This window comes from Annulohypoxylon maeteangense (assembly GCF_022496945.1).
Source record: "Annulohypoxylon maeteangense strain CBS 123835 unplaced genomic scaffold GGS22scaffold_8, whole genome shotgun sequence".
Lineage (NCBI taxonomy): Eukaryota > Fungi > Ascomycota > Sordariomycetes > Xylariales > Hypoxylaceae > Annulohypoxylon > Annulohypoxylon maeteangense.
Genome location: NW_025953255.1, coordinates 873,033 through 894,154, shown reverse-complemented (window position 1 = coordinate 894,154; position 21,122 = coordinate 873,033). Strand labels below are relative to the sequence as shown.

The window sequence follows — 21,122 nt, the reverse complement described above, 5'->3', positions numbered from 1 at the left end:
TCGAAGCGCCCTAGACGAATAGAGGTTTTCCCCGCATGGAAGCTAAAGTGACTTATCGTTAGCATGTACATGCCATCACGATCTAGTGCGACAAGATCAAGGGAATTATTGGTTTATTCTCAAGGAGAGTAGTGAAAATGAAATGGGGGAATACTTAGTACAAGGAAGAATTCCAGGTCGCAATAACCCCGTCTGCTTGCTTGAAAAACCTAACCGACCGGCCCTGCTTCAGAACAAGACAGACGGGGCGGGATTCGGAGGTGTGAGAGGTGGGTCAATGTGCAACTGAGATGAGTCAGCAGATCCTCGGTGCCGCATGTATGAGTAGGTGTTGAGGGTGTTATGTCGTTGTAAAGTAAGACAGTTCCTCAAAATACCAATTGGAAACATGTCGTTGTCCCTACTACATAGTGCTAGGTAGCGATGGATATTGATGGGGTCGCATGTTCTCCACTTCATATCGATCCAGTCCGCCATTGTACTACTCTGCTACTGTAGGCGAACGGCATCGGAGAGATGATCAAAGTATTCTATGTGACTCAATACCGCCATATTTATTAAGATGTCGCGCAGGTAATAACGGGGTTCAAGTTAAGTTTATCGTTCTAGTATTGGAAGACTCCGAACTCGTATTAAAATCCTTGATATGGAATGTTAACTTAAATGGCAGAAGGCGGTTCGCAACTTGCGGTGTAAACGCCCCAAATCCCCAACCGTCTTCTCCGCAAGGTCACACAACACGGGAGTAACGATCTGCCAATTCATTGACATGAACTTGGGCTAGGGTGTGCTTTGAATGAAATATATCGGAGCGAAAAATTAGAGCGAGACGGTTCGTGTTACTCTATTGTCCATCAATACCTACCTAAGACCTGGGTAGGTAGTAACTTCGGGCTATTTTGAGAACGGGGCGGGAACTCCTATGGTGACTGAATGACCAAGACAGTTTGTCCACGAGCTTGCAAAATCATGGTCATGTATCTCCCGCGTTTTCTCTCTGGCAGTCTGGTTGTTGCACAAATGAACAATGCTCCGATGGAGCTAGTTCGGGTGATGGCTACAGACACAGATGGGATGAGGTCACTCCTTACTGTCAAAGCTTGTTCGCTTATCGTGTGACGTACGACTTCCGAATTAGGCTACCGGATCCAGATAGAGCATCGTGATCATCGACGACCGTTTTCTCTGTTTTGTGATGTGGACGGGAGGTTCTAGCTCGATTCAAGCAGCACGAACGAAGACTGGAAGGACGTGTATCGATGAGTCAATCAATGCTAACATCGTCTGCGAACTTAATTCTCTGATACGATTAGCGAAACAATGCAGACGGCCGGGGAGAGTCAGAAGTTAGTCAGAGATTAGTCTGATGTCAGACTCATATGTCATGCTTCACGAGAGTGAACACGGGCAGAGTTCAAGCTGTTCAACAGCATCACTTAACGATACCAGCTGGACGGAAGGATCTCATGCGAGCTGATATTGGTGGCTGGTTTCGGACTATTTAGAAGGGACACAGTGGCTAACGACGTTATGATTTACCTCATATTTCGTCATCACGTGGGATTGCTGGAGACGAGTGAGGTCAGATTGGCAGCGAAGGTTTTAGATGGCTTGTTCAGTGGCGAGGGCTTGAATCGAGCCTCTAGCACGACGGGCGGATGCAGCCATTCCATTCTTCCCGGCGTAGTGGCGTCAATCTAATAGGGTTGGTGGAGGTCAATACGAGTATGTTGGTATGTTGATATGTTGGCATGGTATTAGACCAAAACTTCTTCCAGCACAACTCAACTGGCAGACGGGATAATTGGTGACAAATACCAGGATATGCGTGTTTCTGAACAAGTACTGGAGCAGTGTAAGTTACGGTATTGAGGCATAGAGAAGATAAACTTTAGTCAGCGGGAGTTAACGAAGAAGGTTTCGGTGCTAGGTAGTAGCTGACATCATTAGGCTTCTACCTGGCAGTTCCCGTCCACAGGGACAGGGGGCATGCCGATGCTAAAAGCACGGACCAATACTGACCTCACGGATCTGACAAAACAGGGGCACAGGGGACAACTAAAAAAGCTAAAATGAAAATAAAGTTGTCAGCCATTTTTGAAAGATGCGATTGATCCTGCCACTAAAAGTATCAGTATCAAGGAAGTAAGAGGTCGGATATTGACTGTAGGCGTAAACTAGCGGCATCCCGCTCTACTAGGTACATGGGTAAGTACCCAGGCTGCCAGGTATTGTTTGCCAATATTTCAATGTTGACATTACATACATGCAGAAAGCAAACAATCTTGAACTCACAACCTATCATTTCATCTATAGCGTCTGGGCGTCTAGACATACCTTTCTCGAAGATAATTCGCTTGCAACCATACCTCACCTGGAATCGGTACCGCTAGGTAGATCTGCTGTACCCCTTAGACCCCTATTTTGGCTTGCGGTTAATGAACCTCAGCCTTTTACAGGTTCGCTTGCCTGTCAGCCTGCCTGCTCTTGACTGACGTGCATCCCGCTTGACCCGGATCCTATCCTAACCTTAGAACATTGCAGCGCATACTAAAATGCAGCCCGATAGCCCGATTTGCGTTGCGGTGCACAGTGTTACGGACTAATTTATTATGTACCTACCCTTACCCTTCGATCCCTTCGTCAACTCGTGTGCCGCCGTCCTCGGTTCACCTGCCCGCACCCTCAGTGGAACTTTACATACCACATCTAGACCGTGGATATGGGGTGATGGTCCACCAGGCAATATTTCGAACAGCAGACATGCGCATTGCCGATCGATGCATAGGTGTACAGAGTATGTAATTGCTAATTGCGATAGCCCTAAAGGTGCGCAATCTGGCAATGTACATAGCTCTAAGAATAGCAATCATGAATTTCTTTATATCTTATCTGCCCATTCTCGATTAGCACTAGTCATGTCGAGAATTTACATCGAGCACGGGTTTACGAATCCTTAGAATCGTCCGGACTTTTAGGGGTCCTTCAGCCCTTCGGTTCCTGCTTGGTGCACCACTTTTATGGAATTGATATGAAAATGAAAGTCGCACAACTTCCCTGAATTTGAGACACTTCTTAATTACCTGTCGAATTTATATTAACTACTTGGTAAGCGAGAGACAAATGTTACTTAGATCAAGTATCTAAAGTTACTAAAATACCTAAGTAAATTGACAAATCGAGCAGGAATACGAACCTTGGAAGTCAATGTACAAAATACCTCAGTATGTACATTGTACAGAGTACACATGTGTTGTTTTGATGGAAACCCGCGTACCACTATACCGCCATCCCTGCACGTGCTTATTCTTCGCCGAAATTCAATCTTATTACAGCGGTCCCATGACGTCACATTCATAACTTCACAATTCATATGTTCATAGCTGTGTACGACTTTTATTCGTTAACCTTCGTCATATCGACCAATTCGAGTAATGGGCCAGCTGTCGTTCGAGAAGAAATATTCTCATTAAAGCTGAAGTTTGTTGCCAATACCTGCGATACGCAAACGCCTCGTGGTCAGCCAGGACCCTGAATATACATATGCGATATGTCTACATAATATCCCATGGATGTATAATACTATGTCCACATACATTCTATCAGCAGTACCAGCACTGCAGCAGTACCAGCAATACTAGCAGTACTAACAGTACTACTAGCTACATGGCAACAAGCCTGCAAGCCTGACCCGTCGGCACCTCCACTATTGTCTCGGTACAATGAAGCAGATTGTGGCCAATAGAATGACATATGCGATGACTTCAAAGGTCCAATGGTCACGACAAGATCGCCAGGGTCTTTCCCAATCGTCACAAGTGGAGTCTTTCACGGGCGAGACATGATTCCCCCTCAAGCCCCAGAGGCCCCAGAGGTCCCAAGAAGCCCCAGAAGTCCCCCAAGTCGTCCGTTTTCTTTATGCCCTCTCCCGCTAGCGGTGTCCGAATGCAGAATGACATGCCAGTTCTAAAGCATTACCCCTTTCCTCCCTTCCAATTTGATGGTGTGGTGACATGGGCAATCAACTACGTAGTAATGAATCTCTGCAAGTCTAGTGCACAATGCATCATCAGCCTTGCTCGTGGCGAACGTCTAATGGCCCCGGCCCGGTCATTGGCCTGTCGCCTCTCACTTACGCCATAGCCTGCATGCTTGGTTTCCCATCCCGGCACTAAAACGGCGCCCCTACATGCCGATCACCGCATATCTCACTTCGATAGCACTCCTAGTCTGTTTGTCTGCAGTAGGTTGTGGGAGTCGACCGCTGTACAGTACACTAACCAGACCCTCTCGCTCGTCTATCAAAGCCACCCTACACCCAACACGTTCTTTGAACTCTAGCCCGATTCCCACTAGACTCTTCCTCCCCTCTTTTCCCATCCTCGTTTCTGTTATAAAACCTTTCTACCTCACGCTCCTTCCGTCGTCGTTGCTACATTTTGAGGTATCAATCGTGTGGTAACACTAAATCACTAACCAACTGGCTTCGGTCTCCCTCATATCTTCTACAATTTTAACTACTATTTAACACTTAAAGTATTAATCCGGCCCGGCCGTATATCACCAATTCTTCACAATGTCGTCTCGAAGCAGCTACAACATGTCTATGCCGGCATCACTCCCTCCGCCAGTAGATCTATTAAGCTACGCTCGGTCAATGCACCAACACACAAAGAGACAGATGGAGGCCGCAAATATGCCAACAAGTCGACGAAGCAACCGATCTCCACGTTCCGAAGTTACTAGTCTACCGAATGGCACTTCAGGTAGCTCGTCATCGTCGAGGAGTCCAGGCGAAGTTGAATATCACGATTGAGGAGGCATGAGCATTTGAAGGGTTTTACATAATATTCATACACATATATGTTGTCGCTTACAAAACGTACACGTACACAGTATTGCAGTACACGGCCGTCAAGCTAGCGGCAATTAAACAACAAAAAAAACACGGCTCAGCTCGGATGAGCTTCGAAGCCATATATTATACGCGAGGCGTTCAGGACATCCCGAGGAAAGCGATGTACACGCATGAGAGGGATTCAACATAACAGCATGGAGGGCTCGTGACTACAAAGTCACCCACGTTTTAGCGATGAGGAGTCGGGTCAGTTGGAGTTATAAGTGAGCGGCAAACAAGAGGAGCCGCTCAGCAACATTTGCGAATGGCCACACCATCGCCGAGCAACAAGATGGCGGTAAACTAAGCAACAATCCAAAGCCAATAAACGACTTGCCGTACAGGCCGGTCGTATGAGAATACGATATCTGACGATGATCCCGCGTCGGTGGGACGATCATGAACAATCAGCTTAACAACTACATCACTTTCTAAATATCCCATGACTCTTCGTTTTTCTTGCTCGTGACCTTTTTGACTCACCAACGCCCATGACACCGTGTCAATTTACTCCAGGCAGGCTGCATTGAATCCCATTGTAAGTATGCGTAAACGTTGTATCCCCAACACTGGGAAAGCGTCGGTCGTCAAAAGGGGCTATGAGAAGCCTCCCTCACCTCCCTACCCTCGGCCAGCCAATCGGGTTCCACGATTAGTGCGGTTCGTCGGATACGACGCTTAATGCGCTCCCCGCCCTCTTCCGACCCTGTACCGGCGCAGCGTAGACAATAGCAACCCGAGCTATTATAATACGCCGACTCGCATGTCATGTGCAAGCAAAAGGCCTCTCCGGACTTGCCGCCTAAAATCGCTAGTGAACGAGGAATCCAAGAAAATGATGAACGATTACGTAGAAAGCCCGGTTTAAGGATTGGATGGCTTAGGTCAGCCTTCGCCGCAGGAATTTTTCGGCACTAGACGGGGCCAGAACGTCATCGGCCATTTGCCGAGACGTCTCGTCGTCTAAGCCATCGCTGCGGCACGCCCGACGAAAACTGGTTGGAATGTGCCGAGGCTGGGGTTTTTTATGTGTAAAAAGGCTTTGGAAGTGTATATACGTATTTAATACGACTGGGGTACATTAAATATATCGAGATTATTATGAGCAAGATCTGGATTATGTCCCCTGTAGATGGTACACCTATCGCGACCGCGACCAATCAAATTTAAGGGGGATCTAGGGGTCTAGGGAACTTAGTGTACTACTCGAATGTATCTCAATTAATTGGTGAAAACACCAACCGTATGCAATGATAGAACGCCAACCCAATACCGCCTGCTATGCTATGAATCCCAGTAATCGCAGTCGTGGCTAACCCGAATTTCAATCAGCCTACACAAGAGACGGCTTCTTCTTGATCCCGAGGAGAGCACTGTGATCCTTCTTCCTCTTAACAACGCGCTTGAACGACGGGGGCGGCATATCCGCAGCCGTCGCACTCGCCGCCGCAGGCGCAGGCTTCACCAATTCCGGCTTAGGCGTGCCTGACGCGGGTGTACCCGCCGAACTCGAACTCGAAGCCGCGCCCGTATCCTCCATCTCCTCATCGATGACATCTTCCGTAAGACTCTCCACCTGTCGCGCGAACTCGAAAGCCTTTCTCGCAGCCTCCGCATCCTCTCTTTCTTGGCGCTCTGCCTCGTCATCAGCTGGCATCGCAACGCTTACTTCCACGCCATCGTGGTTAGCGCGCTCCAGCCTCGCGTTTCGCGTGCGGATCTCGTCGAGGGCGTCTGCGACGGCCATCTCGCGCTTGGCATCTACGGTTTTGGCCTCGAGCTCTACCATCGCGTTGCGCTCCTCCTCTTCCTTCTCTAGTCGATCGAGACGCTCTTCGTCTGTCTCATCACGGCCAACGCGCCATGGTTCTGTGCTGCGCTTTGCGCCGCTTTCGCAGGCCTAGGGCTGGTTAGAAAGATAGTAGAAATGGGGGGTTACAGCTAGAACGTACGTAGTCTTGGTTCTTAGGATCCGTCTTGAATGTGATTTGTCCACTACATCTTGTACAGCGGATGTAGAATCTGAAGATCTGGATACCGAGATACTTCTCATCCACTGGTGTCTCCTTCCGCGCGTTGAACTGGTTGTTTATGTGAGTATGTGTCTTCCCCTAGAATATAATATGCCGAGTGAAAAGTCCGTACCTTTCTGCCCTTGTAGATATACTCTTTCGGATAATTAACAAGCATATTTATATGAGGTGCTAGACAGGAAATAACATACCTCCACATGTTGTGCATTTCATCGAGCTACTGAATGTTAATATTCATCTCACTTCCAAGCTATATTCATATGGACATTATCACGTACTGTACACAGGTCAGTAACTGCACAGGAGTATCGTTCTAGGGACGACTAAACGTAGGGGATTTGACGTACCAATGGAGCTGCTAGACGGACAGTCTGGACCTTTGGACCGGCGGTTTTAGGCCCCTTGACTCTCTTGATCTGGCTCGGATCGAAGTCCGGAGGGTAGTATTTGGCTGCATACGGTCAGTAATCAAGACGTTTAAAAATGAGAGTAAAACATACAGAGAACTTTTCGTTCAGACATGATGCGTTAGTCGGAGATGAAGATTCGTCACAAGGGCTCGGCAGAGGATAGGTATTTTCATATATAGTGTTTTGCAGTGATGAATCGGTGATGAGAATGGTCGCGATGTGATAAGGCGAATAATAGTGAGTCCCAGGCACTAAATAAAATAGAGTGGGCCAAGGGGATGTGGCGCAGGTCACGTGCATTATTCAGCCTCAATTTCCTTACTCATCCAAGAAGCGCTGCGGCTGAAATCGAGGCTTTCGGAACTTCAGGTACATATGTACTTCAGTACGTATTCGAAATCTCCAATTTTCGTATCGATCCACTTCCCCAAGATATGATGCATGCCAAGCATTCTGTAGTGGGGGCTACCGAGTTCCTCTTTCATCGGCTTTCTCTCTTTGTCATCGTTAGCGTCTTAATTTATGTAGGAGTCTCCGTCATTTCAGAATCATAGCTCATAGAGAAGATCTCAGATAATGCCCCGTCATCTATGCCAATATGAATAGACATTCTAGATACAGGATTAGGCTGATTCTAAGGTTGACAGAAGGGATTATACGGTTTAACAGGCAACTTGCTGGGTTGTCGGGCTGCACAATGTAAGCATATGTCATTGGAGACCTTAATGGAACCGGCATGCTGTCAGCCTAGCAGCTTAAGCTTATTATAACCTTATGGTAGATCTCGATGTAGTACGTGGATGTCGTAGTCTGTTCCATTATTATATTTGGTAACATAAGCGACATGTTCCTGGAGATATCGGAACTATGAGTTATTGTGGCTACCTACGCCCCTGTATCCCAACCTCGAGCATTTCAGCCAGAGTGTCCCATTTTACTGCTGCGGTATCTCCACTGGCTCTTGCAACCCCTCTCAAGCCACTGGAAATAAATTTCAGGTGACGATCAAAGTCGGCTTGGATCTCCCTGAGAACTTCCGTAAACGACATCTCCTTATCTTGCATCATCAAACTTTTGTCTTGTTCAAAAAGGAATGTTTCGTCTTCCTCCTCATCACTCTTGAGATACCTCTTATGCTTCATCGGCGAAGACATCACCGATAACCGTGATAGCTCTTGGAACTCTTCTTGCTCTCTTTCGGATTCTAATTGGCGTGCATCTTGTAGTCTGATGGTGAGGTCGAACATGTCCAGAATGCATTGTCGGATAGGGTCAAGTTTGCCACCCAGGCACATTTCACCAATCATCTGCTTTGTGAATGCACTGTGCGAGGCGACCATAGCAGTTACGTCGTCTGACTGCCGGAGCGTCTCGTGAAGCTGCGCCGTGAGTGGTTCTAGGACTAATGTGTTAAGATAGGAATGAAGAATATTGCAGAACCAGAGAAACTTTGCCCTGAGTCCATAGTACATTGATTGGTCTGACGATGTGATTGCTGTACCCGAAATGCTATCAGAGACGAAACGATGTTTATGGAGAACGTAAGTTGCCCGTCGGAGTTGTAGCAAAAAGGTGAAGGCTGCTTGATAATGAGTAAGGCTCTCATCTGATAGGATGATCCGAATTGGCCAAGACAAGCGATGGATTATTCGGATAAATGGTAGACCTGCATGGACAGATCTTCGAATTTCGGTTACATTATTTTTAAGACCGTCTGCAGATACATTGACGGCTATCTGATGAGCATCAGGAAGAGCATCGAATGCCTCATGAGCCAGAGAAGTCAAGTTGAATCGATCATGCCAATTAGCATTGAGGAGGTCGAGATTGTTGAATATCGCAAATGTAAATGAATCGGATCGCGAACCGTCCGACATAAGATACACATGTCGGAGGGAATCTAAGACCGACCAAAGATTACACGATTCGAATAGGGTTCGTTGAAGAGTTGTAGATGCGGCATGATGCTTGCTCTCCATCCATTTATCGAACGTGTCGTTGAAAATCTCGGAGAAGGGTGCAAAAGCTCCATAGGTAGACATCAATTTTCCACTGACTTCTAAGGATGACTCCGGCGTTTGAACATTGGTTGGTTGATATTTCCCTAGAAGCTTGAGGACAACAACACTCTTGCCGGTTATGAGGATTTTGGACGCTGCGGGTTGCAAAAATCGCGGTACATATAGTATGCCATCAGAAGTCTTCCTTAATGTAAATTGATCTGCCCAGACCTGGCTCTTGGGAACTTGGCCTGACGAACTAGAAATGAAGAAGGTTTTGTCATCCTCGATAAGCTCTCCAGCTTCCATCCAAAGCCGAATAGAGCGTAGGTAAACTTGAAAGCATTCGAAGAACAAAGTAGCAATGAATTCGTATACTACATCGTTTCCTTCTAACTGAGCAACTTTAGCAGAATCATAAAGAAGCTCTAGGTAATGAAATGGGTGAGGGTATTTTGATCTTTGGAGTTGGTGAACAATATCCGAAAGAGAAGCTAGGGGTCGTAGATGAGGGTTTACATCGTCTAGGACTCTTGCTATACTGATGACGACATCTTCCTGTATATCTACATGTCGGCGTTGCAAGTTTGAAATTTCGATGTCGAACGACCGAAGACGGGTTTGGACGGCCTCTTGAAACACTTGCAGAAGCGGGACATGTTGAGGGTGCTTCGCGAATTCGCGGAGAATATACAATTGCCGACCCGCCTCGCTAAGTGAACCTAGCAGCGCTTTGTAGACTTCCCACGAAGTATATTTCAATTGAAATTGAAGAGACGGGACTCCTTGGGGGTCAAATAGAGTATTTTTCAGACCACTTAGCATGAAGAGCACTTCGCGTACTGCCTGGAATTCTGACATGATGATCTTCTGAGATCTACCTGCTGCGTCCTTTGATGGCACGGTATTCCTCCAAAGTTGCGTCTCACGAACCTGGCTTAGACCGTCTTCATTTTGAGAATTAATAATAAAATCCGTGGGAAGTTTCTGATACTGTGCCTCGGTGGACGACACTGAAGTGAGTTCATCTTCGGCTGAGATATTAGATATATCATCCAAATACTCATCAGAGCTGTCCCCATTGAATCTGGCGTTTTTCCATAAATCGCGATCTTGATCCCAGCCCTCTTTAGAGATATCCTCCCATCGAAGGGGAGGGCCAGGATCCTCTTCCGGTGCCTTGAGTAATTCAAGATCAGCTAGCTTAGTTTTTTTAATAGGTTGATCTTCAAGCAGTAATAATAGCTGGAGGATGTCAGGCGTCCAATTGTTGGAGATGTGGGAGAGTGCATCTAGACGCTCCCTTAAAGCATCAGCTAGCTTGTCCCGATTGACAACACGGAAATGTTCTTCAAAACCGTCGAGTTTTCCCTCAACATCGAATTGATTCGTGCGCAAAAAATTGTGGTAACGAATGCTTCGCAGGCTTGATTCTTTCAGAACATTGAAGCGCTGAGGATCTGACTATTTCTATGTGAGTGTGGTTGACTAGCTACTAAGTAACTTCTATCCCTACCTGAATTGATGTTGATGTGATAACTTCAACTAATTCTTCAGTTAGCGCACCCAATGTGGCGGCGAATGCCATGTTTAATCATCCGTCGACACGAGGCCAAGGTTTGAGACGAAGTCTTCCCTAGGTGAAATGAGGTGTTGGTATAAAATGAATTGTTATAAATAGCAACTTCATACATGTGAAGTTCAGGTTCTGATTGTTGATCTTATGTGTAAGGAACTTCACTTAGAAGTAGTATTCTAAGAATGCATATTTCATATATGTACATACCTCTATATATGCATATGTACGCCATAAAGCCTTATCAATTTGATTGGAAAACTGGCTGATGCGCGTTGACGCGTCCTCAAATTACAGGGATAATAGGTCATACAGTGTGGGGTAATGCCGGTAACACACGTTTTATTGTTTTTCACACTGTAATTCCCCTTTTCTAGTCTGGTACATCTGTACCTGGTACCCAGTAAAACAGGTATTGCGTTGGCGTTGGTAAGATTTTCCGATTTTCTCCTTTGCCCCAATGAAACAACTTGAGATTTGATGTAGAGTGTCAAGTTAGGGACCATCGCTAGGCCACAAGTTGATATCGAAACTTTACCTTTCCTTCATCTGTACATTTCCGACGATTTAATTGATTTCCCGCAATATCACTACTGTGATTACGACCGTAACGAATTTACTTTCCCACGTCGCATATCGCACATCCCATCTCTCTCCCATCTATTTAGAATATATCCTCGATACGCTCCTTCAACGAAGTTAATGACCAGACAACGTTAATTACTCATCATGGCCATCGCGAGGCCCGTCCGTGCTCTGGCGCTCGCTGTTTTTCTAGTCTGCGTTTTTTTCCTATACACAATATGGCGTCCTGATAATGGCATGGCCACCTCCGCCGATTTCCATGGTACCATCGAAAGGGATCCTAATCTAGATCGTGAGTTTTCCCTACTCCATCTTTTGCCTAAATCATGTGCACCTAACCATTGAATAGTTACGGGAGAACCTGAAGGTACTCTTGTGCGCGCCACCGAGGCGGGCGGGTATGCCCCCGGCGTCGCCGGCACTTCAAGAATCAATGCGACAATCCTAGCCCTAGTACGAAACGAAGAGTTGGATGGCATGTTGCAGTCGATGCACGATCTGGAGCGAACATGGAACTCCAAGTTTAACTATCCGTGGACCTTCTTTAACGATGTCCCGTTCACCGAAGAATTCAAGCGAAGAACGAGAGCAGCAACTAAAGCCGAGACTCGATATGGTAGGTTGGATTATGTATATCTCATTTAAGTGCTTTACTGATGCCGCATCATAGAGGTTATCCCTAACGAGCATTGGGATACCCCGTCCTGGATTAACGACGACTTGTATAAGGAATCTGTGAAGATCCTCGAGGAGAATGAGATCCAATATGCGAACAAGATTTCATACCACAAGATGTGCCGATGGAACAGTGGGCTTTTCTACAAACACCCAGCGCTAGCTGATATACAGTACTACTGGCGTGTTGAGCCCAAGGTTCACTTCTTCTGTGATATTGACTACGACGTATTCCGTTATATGCACGACCACAACAAGACTTACGGCTTCACCATCTCCCTTTACGATGCGCCTCAATCGATCCCGACTCTATGGCCAGAGACGAACAAATTTATTGCTCAGCACCCCGAATATTTACACGAAAACAGAGCCGAGGGATGGTTGACGGACAAGGAACGTCGCCCTGTCCACTGGGATCAAGCGAATGGTTACTCGACATGCCACTTCTGGACCAACTTCGAGATCGCGGATATAAACTTCTGGAGAAGCCAAGCATATGAAGACTATTTCAATCACTTGGACCGTGCTGGTGGTTTCTTCTACGAACGATGGGGTGATGCGCCTGTTCACAGTATTGCGCTAGGTCTATTTGAAGATAAAACTAAGATTCATTGGTTAGTAATCTCATCTTCAACGGCTGGATTTAAATATGCTAATATTTGTAGGTTCCGTGATATCGGATATCAACATATTCCTTTCTTCAACTGCCCCAACTCGCCAAAATGCAGAGGTTGTGTAACTGGTCGCTTCACTGACGGCGAAGCTTGGCTAAACAAGGAGGACTGCCGGCCCAACTGGTTTAAGTACGCAGGAATGTACTAAACATGGCTGGTAAGAAATATTCTTGAATAAGTGAATACTATGGCTGCACGATATGATCCGATGCTGTACTAATGTCTGGGGAATCCCATAATGGATACGGATAGCATATCGGCATGCGGTGTTTTTGGCGTAGGGTAGGGGCACTTGATACATAGAAAGGGGGTTGTTTTCACAAGTCGACATGGTGTTACCCAGCCAATTATCGTCGCATAGAATCAATGTTGAGGAACGCCAATAATTGGTGTTAGATGTTCATGTTAAGCATTGCATAATTTCTGTGACGATAGAACCCCTTTTAAAATTCGTCGGGGAGGGTGTCCTTCCTAAATCAATGATATCCAAATACAGTGACAACACCAGATGTGCCACTAACGCAATATTGATCCCCGAACCCATTCTCTTTCCATGCGAGACAACTGAGTACATTGCTCCGTTCTTTCGGTTTGCCATCCTTCCCAACGCTCTTCTTAGGCTCATGGCCGGGAGGTCCCCAGGGAACATCCACCTTTGCTACCAAACCCCCAGTAAGAACATCCCAGGCCAATATTCTACCCTCACTATTTCTCCCTGGCGTGCCTGTCATTTCATCTCCTGTTACCACATATTGCTCCTTGCCGCCTAGTATAGATTGAACACGTAGGCCTTCATTCTTCCAGCCCGGATCTGAGTATGTCTTAAGGCACCCTCCGCTTTCTCTATCCATCAATCGTATTTTACTATCTAGACTCCCGACTAGAAGTGCTTTTCCATCCTTAGTTGAGCACAAACTCGTAACACTGGGGCCGATAACATCCGTTACACACTGCCCCATGCGTACATCGTACGTCCTAATACGGCCATCAACACTACCGGTAACAATCTCGGGCCCGCGAATAACCACGGCGGACACAGAGTCGCGCGCTTCGCTTAGAATTTGGACCGGCTTCAGTGACTTGCTCTTGAGATCCCAGATCCGGACCGTGGTATCTAGACTACCGGTAACGACGAGACTGTCGTCCTCGCCGGCAAATGCCACACAATTGATTCGCGCAGTGTGGCTCTGCGGGGTGCCGCCAAAACGTCGGATCGTCATCGCCGTCGCCACATCCCAGAAGAAGACAGTGCGGTCCCCGCCCACCGACGCGAAGCGCGCGTTGTCCGAGGTCACGTCGAGTGAGAGAACTTCATATCCATGGCCTGAATAGGACTGGATCATAAGACCTTGAGTGATTGTTGAAGGGGCGGCATTGCTGTTCTTGGTTATGTGCGAGGAATTGGGGTGGATGGATGTGCTGGGTTGTGGGTTGTACAACCTCACAGTCCGGTCTGCTGAGCCGGCTAGGATATATGTTCCCGGTGAATGTGAGTATGTGAGTGCGTGGACGGGGCCTGTAATAGTCAATATATGAGTTTTTATAGGGATTCCTGGTTGGATGAGTTTAGCCTACCGTTAGAGCCCAGGAGGTGGGCAATTGGCTTGTTGGGAAATACCATTTTGAAGTATCATATCGGCGCCCATGACCTGGAGACTTAAGTCCGATTATACCAGAGGAGCGAGGTACCGGTACATGTGAATTAGACGAGACGCTCCCGCCTTTTCCCCTCCCTTTCCTTGATTGAGAGGAAAATGTGTAAGAGTAGGTATTATTTGATATTTTGATAGAGATTTAGTAAAGGACATAAAATCATGGCTTCTACTTGTCGTCGTACTTATTAGGTACTTAAAGGGTTTACCTACGAGGGTAGGACCCTAGGGATAGGTCCCTAGTAGCAAGTACGAAGTACCGAATTGGAAGCGGACCCCACGGATATGTGCTATGCCTTATCTTATCGAGGCGGTACTATCGATAAAAATTTTGTACTGCGCGACTCCATTGATCTAGAATTTTCAGAAATTCCTAGAAAAAGTTACCACCATCCATCCCACTATCACTATACCATAAATTCACCGGGTTGACGACTTAACGAGTCCTCCGCGCATAGCGTTTGCAATGCTTCACTTGAGCAGACAGAGCGCACACCGTATTGGAACATCCTATGTATGCGCCTCATGTTTTGCGACTACCCAGTCCGCAAGATCGAGGGTGCTTCGTCCCACCTTAATACCAAACTATCAGGGTCGATTATTGTCCAATACATCTTTCCGAGCTGCGCAGCCGGCTGACATCCCGACGACGTCTACGGATGGCGCCAGTGATATAGCGGTTCCATCGTCGAACCCATCCCCGAACGCACCTCAGAAGAAAAAGAAGAAAAGGCCCACGAACAAGTCTTTTAAAAAAGATGAATCCAAACCGAGCGACCAGCCTCTATCGAAGAAAGCGGCCGCTCAGGCTGTAGACCAACGTCAATTACAAGTTCTTCAGGGCGCACTCGAAGCGCTGAAGAATGTTCTGGCTACACAGAACATCAATATCGACCAAATTATTAAACCTAACAGCCTACCTGTACAAACAACTTCACTCTCACTACGTAAAGGGGAGAGTGAAACCAAGATTAAAGATGAATCTGATTCCAAGGTCAAGGTCAAGGCCAAGGCCAAGGCTAAACTCAAGTCTAAGCCTGCACCTGCCAAAAAACGACTTCGGGGCTTGAAACAAGAGCTATCAACAGCTAGTAAGGATGCAGCAGCGGATGGTAGTGCGGATAGCACTGCGGATGGCACTGCTGCGGATGGCACTGCAGACGGCACTGCTGCGGATGGCACTGCAGACGGCACTGCAGATAGCACTGCCGATGACGCTGCAGCTGGCGCCCAGGACAGTAAACCTGCGAGTTTGAAAACTTCAACTATCCAGGCAAAGCCTTCTAAGCTCAATCGAGCTGAAAGGCGCGCGCTGTTGAGGGCGGGGAAGCAGCCTACCGAGAAATCAGCCAAGCCTACAGAGACTCAAGATGTACAGAAACCAATACCACTCATCGGTATCAATGATATTAATTCTCTCGGATTTGCCACACCTGAGCTTCAGAGCAAGTTCAAAGCTGTAGACCAACCATCCACCGACAAATCCCCACCTAAACTTCCAAAAAAGAAATCAAAAACGCCAACATCGAAAAAATCGCAGAAATCACAAAAGTCGCAGAAGTCGCAGAAGCCGGATACGTCAGAAACGTCAGAAATGCCACCGACCTCCAAAAAAGGCCCTCTCGCCATCAACGTGATCCGTGCCAATGCTCTAACAATGACCCCTATTAAGGCAGAACGCCCCCCAGTTCCCGCGTTATCATACGGGCTCGAAAGGGTTTTGTTTAATGCTGGCGTGTATGCGCTCCAAGATCCTCGATCTCGAGTTTACAACTTTGACCCATATCTCTCAGAGATCATGCCAATCCAAGAATTTGATTTTAACGCGTTGAAGCAGTATGTGACCTCTTCTAAGGATTCCAATCTGATTCGGATTGCGAAGGAAAACGGGAAGAAATATACAGGTTCAACTTCAAGTATGACATCGATGCTTTCTCACTTCCACTACCTCTTGTCGTCGTGGCGAAATATCAATACAAGCATGCTCTCGAGGCAGTTTGAACCAGACTCTCTTCAATATACAAGAATCATGAGGGGGCCGGCAGCAATATTCCTGCACTGGAAAGATGGTACGTACGCTATAGATGCTGATAAAGAATTCGACACGGCAAACATCCTCAGCATGCTCGGAAAGTCCATGGAAAAGCTCCTTACTCTTACGAAAGAGGAGTACGAGAGATACAGGCACATCAATTCAGACCAGATTACCGAGGAAGAACGGAACGCCGAAGAAGCGTTTCACTATACCGGCTTCCGCGATTTTATGATGCGCTCGCAATTAGATGCGCACGATCCAAGGGTACCTGGGACTGGTATGTTCGATCTTAAGACCCGTGCAGTTGTCTCGATTCGTATGGATGCGAAAGGTTTTCACAAAGGTCTTGGGTACGAGATTCGCAACCGGTTTGGCCAGTGGGAGTCATTCGAGCGAGAGTACTACGATATGATTCGCTCTGCATTCTTAAAGTACTCCCTCCAAGTCCGTATGGGTAGGATGGATGGTATATTCGTCGCGTTTCACAACACCCAACGCATCTTCGGATTTCAATATATCCCTCTGAGTGAGATGGACCTCGCCTTGCACGGAACTTCCGATACCACCCTCGGTGATAGCGAGTATAAGCTCAGTCTAGCGTTGCTAAATGATATTCTAGACCGGGCCTCTAAGAAGTGGCCGGAGCAGTCCCTGCGGATACACTTTGAGACAAGAACATCGGTAGATACGCCGTTCATGTATATATTTGCAAAACCCGTGTCTCAAAGCGATATCGAAGAGGTACAAAACGCCAACAAAGCAACTATTGAAGCTTTCGAGAGGGATTTACTTGGTTTAGTAAAAGAGGAAGCCGAGATTGAACCGGAGCCCGTTGTGGAGAATGACGAAGTTATTAAGCAAGAAGAAGAGGTGGAAGAAACGTCATTAGCCCAGGCGATGTCGACTATGGCTGCTTGGAAAGAAGTGCGTCAGGTGGTCGAGGATGCTGTAGATGATGACGAGGTGGGCGTTGGCGCCGTAAGAGAGGCTATCCAAGATGCGCTAGAACAGAGTGGACTCCTCCATGCTAAGTCCTCTGCCGAAGCACGAGGGTATGTCGATGCCTTGCTTGCTGCTATTACTAATAGCACGCCTCCTACGCCACTCGGCTCGTCTACAGATGTGTCAGTGGAAGAAAAGATTGAGGAAGATGAAGACGATTCTTCTATTGAGGAAGCATCCGGCGATGACAAATTAATCTCTGACAATGAACTCGATACGAGCCAACCTCAAGTCCACGAAGAATCTGCAGAAGTTGAAAATACGGACAGTGAGCAAGAAGCCACCGAGCAAGCCGAGGATGCGTTGGCACCACAATCAGAACACGAAGTTGCACACGACGAAGAGCATCTAATAATCACGGAGTCCTCGGAAAGTCAAGTAGATAAGGCAGACGAACATGAAGACAATACCGTTTTAGAAGAAGATCACGATGCAGAAGCCCATGTTGAGGAGCAATCCGATGGATTTGTTGAGAAAGGAACAGAAGAATCGGTGGAAACGGACAATCAAGTACTAGAGGAAGTGGAAGAAGATGAAGAGGATGAGGAAACTGATGAAACCGACGATATGGATGATGAACTGGAAACGGGTGAGTCCAAGAGAGACCTGGATTCTACCGCCGCCATGTCTCCATTGAGGGATCTCATCATACGAATGGCCCAAAGGATTGACGAAAGGCCTGCCTCAAGCGAATCCGAGAATATGATGGATGATTCGTCTAAATTGAAAGAATTTGAACGAATTCTCGGTGAGCTTATTTCTCGCACCGAAACTGAGCGAGTTCCTCCCCAAACAGATGATGCCAGTCAATCAACTACAGGCGAGCCAAAGGCTGAATCCGAGGCACAATCAACCGAACCCGAAATAGAAGAAGTCAAGGAGAAACAAGACTCAGCTAGCCAATCATCTTCAGGAGAAGATCCAGAAAAGCCCGAGTCAGCGGAAGAGGTGATAGATGAGAACTTGTTAGGTCTGGTCCTGACAATTAAGAACAAGGTCAACGGCCAATATGTGCCTAGGCCCGAGAAGTTGAAGGCGAAAGATAAGTGGAACGTGGAGTACAACATTGAAGAAATCGCAATCAAGCGAGCCAATACAATTTATGACCAATGCAAGACGAGGCGTCAAAAAGTCTTCGAGGATACGGGCAACAAGGAGACAGAGTGGTTCAAAATGTTCAGTGGAAAACTCTCTGAGTACACAAATGCCGGGCGCAAGTTTAGGGCGCGGGAGTCGCAGAACGCGAAGTCACGCCCCGTCCACATTGTAGGACATCACAAGCCTTTACTGTGGGAAGATGTATTCGGGAAAAATAAAGGGAAAGGGAAGCCGGTAGAAGAGGATGCCGATACGGTGTAGGAAGGGCATGAGGATGGGGACCGGTTCGGAAAACAAAACATCAGGTTATCATCAAAGGCTACGGGAGGCATGACTCCGGTTTAGTCAATCGTGATATTTACATCTACTCCACTGTATAACATCTCGCTTGCAGCGCTGTAGTATTTACACGTCGGTTGGGAGGGGTTTTGGGCATGAGGATCTAGGTCATATGTAGAATACTTTCGGAATATTCTGCTGCCTCTCGTCGTAGGCGACTTACAATGGAACAAAAGGCTGTCTCGACTCTCTGTAAAAAGCAAAGTTCATCCTTGTATCTACGTGTGTTGTTTATTAGGAATTCATACGTCTTTGAAGCACTCGGCCTGATCTCTCCTACCTGCTGTCGAGACTCCCAATTCCACGATCTCTACGATCTATCCTCGTCGCTCTGGCAACCAGGTGGCAAATGGGTGGTATATTGGTGGCAACTGTAAACGCTATGAACCACAGCTGGCGAAGTGAGCCACCAACTGTAAATATACGCTAAATGGTGGCTTCTTGACGACCGATGATTGGTTGCCAGCTGTCAGCACTAGTCAATGCTCTGGGGTTTATAAACTCGCCTGGCCACAGGACCAGAATTCCTCTTCCTTATATCTTTTTCCCATACACACAAGAGCCATCTTCCCTCCTCTCACCTTTCCTCCTCTCACCTTTTCTTCCTTCCACCTTTTCTTCCTTCCAACTTCTCTTCCTTCCACCACTTTCCTCCCTCGCCCCTTTTCCTCCTCGCCCCTTTTCCTTCTCCCACCTTTTTCTTCCTCTCCCCTTTTCTTCCTTCCAACTTTCTTCTTCTTTCTTCCCCCAATCTTGTCTTCCTCCTATCTTATCTTCCTCCTATCTTATCTTCGTCTCTCCTTTCCTTCCTCCCACCTTTTCTTCTTTTCAACTTTTCTTCTTTCCAACTTTTCTTCTTCCTTCCAACCACTTTCCTCCCTCCCCCCTTATCTTCCTCCCATCTTATCATCCTCCTATCTTATCATCCTCTCTCCTTTCTTTCCTCTCCCCTTTTCTTCTTCTCAACTTTTCTTTCTTCCAACTTTTCTTCTTCTCTTTAACCACTTTCCTCCCTTCCCCCTTTCCTCTCTCTTCCCTTATCTTCCCCCTATCTTATCTTCCTCTCCCCTTTTCTCCCTCTCCCCTTTTCTTCCTTCCAACTTTTCTTCTTCCTTCCTCTCACTTTCCTTCCTCCCACCTTTTCTTCCTTCCACATTTTCTTGCTTCCAACTTCTCTTCTTTCTTCTACCTACTTTCCTCTCTCTTACCTTTCCTCCTCCTTCCTTTTCCTTCTTCACCTTTCCTTCCTCTCCCCTTTTCCTCTTACCACCTTATCTTCTTCCCATCTTATCTTCCTTCTACCTTTTCTTCCACCCACCTTTTCTTCTTCCCACTTTCCTTCTTCCCTTTACCTACTTTCCTTCTTTCCTCAACCCACCTTATACCTTCCACCTTCCACCTTCCACCTTCTCCTTTCTCCTTTCTCTTCTTACCTTATCTTCCTTCCACCTTATCTTCCTCCCACCTTTTCTCCCACCCACCTTTTCTTCCTCCTACCTTTCTTCTTCCTTCAACCTACCTTCCTTCTTCCCTCAACCCACCTACCCACCTTATACCTTATACCTTCTTACCTTACCTTCCTACCCCCCAACCTTCTTACCCTTTTACTTTCTTACCTTCTTATCTTCTTACCTTCTTATCTTCTTACCTTCTTTCTTACCTTCTTACTTTCTTACCTTCTTATCTTCTTACTTTCTTATCTTCTTACCCTCCTACCTTCCAACCTTCCAACCTTCCAACCTTCCTACCTTCTTACTTTCTTACTTTCTTACCTTCTTTCTTACCTTCTTTCTTACCTTCTTTCTTACCTTCTTTCTTACCTTCTTACTTTCTTATCTTATTATCTTCTTACCCTCTTACCTTCTTACTTCTTTACCTTCTTACCTTCCTACCTTCTACTTACCCACCACCTCCCTGCTCACGGGCCGCGCTGGAGCGGCCTAGCGACAAACATTGTTATGATACATTTTATACCTGAGCATTCTTATTGATTATCATTATGAAGTATCATTATACTGTATCGTTAGGCTTTGGGGTTCGATTCCCTTGGTAGCCACTTCTTAGGCCGTGTTGGTACGGCCTAGCGAAATCCGTTGTCCTAATACTTTTATACATGAATATCCTTATTGAACATCATTATGGAGTA

The 21,122-nt window shown here is 46.7% G+C and overlaps 6 protein-coding genes across 6 annotated transcripts; 3 read left to right on the top strand and 3 right to left on the bottom strand.

Annotated features, from left to right (window-relative positions):
- The first annotated feature begins 3,420 nt into the window (after nucleotides 1-3,420).
- Nucleotides 3,421-5,953, top strand: GGS22DRAFT_162989 (uncharacterized protein). Its single transcript, XM_047961298.1, has one exon. It carries the CDS (start codon nucleotides 4,190-4,192, stop codon nucleotides 4,460-4,462), a length of 273 nt encoding a protein of 90 aa, XP_047819025.1. The 5' UTR covers nucleotides 3,421-4,189; the 3' UTR covers nucleotides 4,463-5,953.
- Nucleotides 5,954-5,963: 10 nt separating this feature from the next.
- On the bottom strand, nucleotides 5,964-7,550 carry GGS22DRAFT_162988 (DUF572-domain-containing protein). Its single transcript, XM_047961297.1, has 6 exons — nucleotides 7,431-7,550; nucleotides 7,279-7,381; nucleotides 7,122-7,147; nucleotides 7,043-7,065; nucleotides 6,850-6,978; nucleotides 5,964-6,797 (listed from the first exon to the last, which is right to left on the bottom strand). The coding sequence occupies exons 1-6, from the start codon at nucleotides 7,450-7,452 to the stop codon at nucleotides 6,231-6,233; spliced, it is 870 nt and encodes a 289-aa protein (XP_047819024.1). The 5' UTR covers nucleotides 7,453-7,550; the 3' UTR covers nucleotides 5,964-6,230.
- Nucleotides 7,551-8,170: 620 nt separating this feature from the next.
- Nucleotides 8,171-11,046, bottom strand: GGS22DRAFT_162987 (Spc98 family-domain-containing protein). Its single transcript, XM_047961296.1, has 2 exons — nucleotides 10,857-11,046; nucleotides 8,171-10,804 (listed from the first exon to the last, which is right to left on the bottom strand). The coding sequence occupies exons 1-2, from the start codon at nucleotides 10,926-10,928 to the stop codon at nucleotides 8,222-8,224; spliced, it is 2,655 nt and encodes an 884-aa protein (XP_047819023.1). The 5' UTR covers nucleotides 10,929-11,046; the 3' UTR covers nucleotides 8,171-8,221.
- Nucleotides 11,047-11,370: 324 nt separating this feature from the next.
- On the top strand, nucleotides 11,371-13,162 carry GGS22DRAFT_140055 (glycosyltransferase family 15 protein). Its single transcript, XM_047958706.1, has 4 exons — nucleotides 11,371-11,793; nucleotides 11,851-12,117; nucleotides 12,172-12,790; nucleotides 12,842-13,162. Exons 1-4 carry the CDS (start codon nucleotides 11,646-11,648, stop codon nucleotides 12,996-12,998), a joined length of 1,191 nt encoding a protein of 396 aa, XP_047819022.1. The 5' UTR covers nucleotides 11,371-11,645; the 3' UTR covers nucleotides 12,999-13,162.
- GGS22DRAFT_140052 (WD40 repeat-like protein) lies at nucleotides 13,163-14,727 on the bottom strand. Its single transcript, XM_047958705.1, has 2 exons — nucleotides 14,426-14,727; nucleotides 13,163-14,366 (listed from the first exon to the last, which is right to left on the bottom strand). The coding sequence occupies exons 1-2, from the start codon at nucleotides 14,469-14,471 to the stop codon at nucleotides 13,327-13,329; spliced, it is 1,086 nt and encodes a 361-aa protein (XP_047819021.1). The 5' UTR covers nucleotides 14,472-14,727; the 3' UTR covers nucleotides 13,163-13,326.
- An 895-nt stretch (nucleotides 14,728-15,622) lies between these two features.
- GGS22DRAFT_162985 (mitochondrial protein Pet127-domain-containing protein) lies at nucleotides 15,623-19,187 on the top strand. Its single transcript, XM_047961295.1, has one exon. The coding sequence runs from the start codon at nucleotides 16,097-16,099 to the stop codon at nucleotides 18,896-18,898; it is 2,802 nt and encodes a 933-aa protein (XP_047819020.1). The 5' UTR covers nucleotides 15,623-16,096; the 3' UTR covers nucleotides 18,899-19,187.
- The last annotated feature ends 1,935 nt before the right edge of the window (nucleotides 19,188-21,122 follow it).

Excerpts from the sequence above, each read along its gene's own strand:
- GGS22DRAFT_162989 (XM_047961298.1), top strand. The coding sequence starts at position 4,190 with ATGCCGATCACCGCATATCTCACTTCGATAGCACTCCTAGTCTGTTTG.
- GGS22DRAFT_162988 (XM_047961297.1), bottom strand. The coding sequence starts at position 7,452 with ATGTCTGAACGAAAAGTTCTCT. Across the intron at positions 7,148-7,278 it reads GTCCGTCTAGCAGCTCCATT|CTCGATGAAATGCACAACAT; the intron begins GGTACGTCAAAT and ends AACATTCAGTAG. Across the intron at positions 6,979-7,042 it reads ATATCTACAAGGGCAGAAAG|TTCAACGCGCGGAAGGAGAC; the intron begins GTACGGACTTTT and ends ATAAACAACCAG.
- GGS22DRAFT_162987 (XM_047961296.1), bottom strand. The coding sequence starts at position 10,928 with ATGGCATTCGCCGCCACATTGGGTGCGCTAACTGAAGAATTAGTTGAA. Across the intron at positions 10,805-10,856 it reads TCACATCAACATCAATTCAG|TCAGATCCTCAGCGCTTCAA; the intron begins GTAGGGATAGAA and ends ACATAGAAATAG.
- GGS22DRAFT_140055 (XM_047958706.1), top strand. The coding sequence starts at position 11,646 with ATGGCCATCGCGAGGCCCGTCCGTGCTCTGGCGCTCGCTGTTTTTCTA. Across the intron at positions 12,118-12,171 it reads TAAAGCCGAGACTCGATATG|AGGTTATCCCTAACGAGCAT; the intron begins GTAGGTTGGATT and ends GCCGCATCATAG. Across the intron at positions 12,791-12,841 it reads GATAAAACTAAGATTCATTG|GTTCCGTGATATCGGATATC; the intron begins GTTAGTAATCTC and ends TAATATTTGTAG.
- GGS22DRAFT_140052 (XM_047958705.1), bottom strand. The coding sequence starts at position 14,471 with ATGGTATTTCCCAACAAGCCAATTGCCCACCTCCTGGGCTCTAACG. Across the intron at positions 14,367-14,425 it reads CCACCTCCTGGGCTCTAACG|GCCCCGTCCACGCACTCACA; the intron begins GTAGGCTAAACT and ends TGACTATTACAG.
- GGS22DRAFT_162985 (XM_047961295.1), top strand. The coding sequence starts at position 16,097 with ATGCCACCGACCTCCAAAAAAGGCCCTCTCGCCATCAACGTGATCCGT.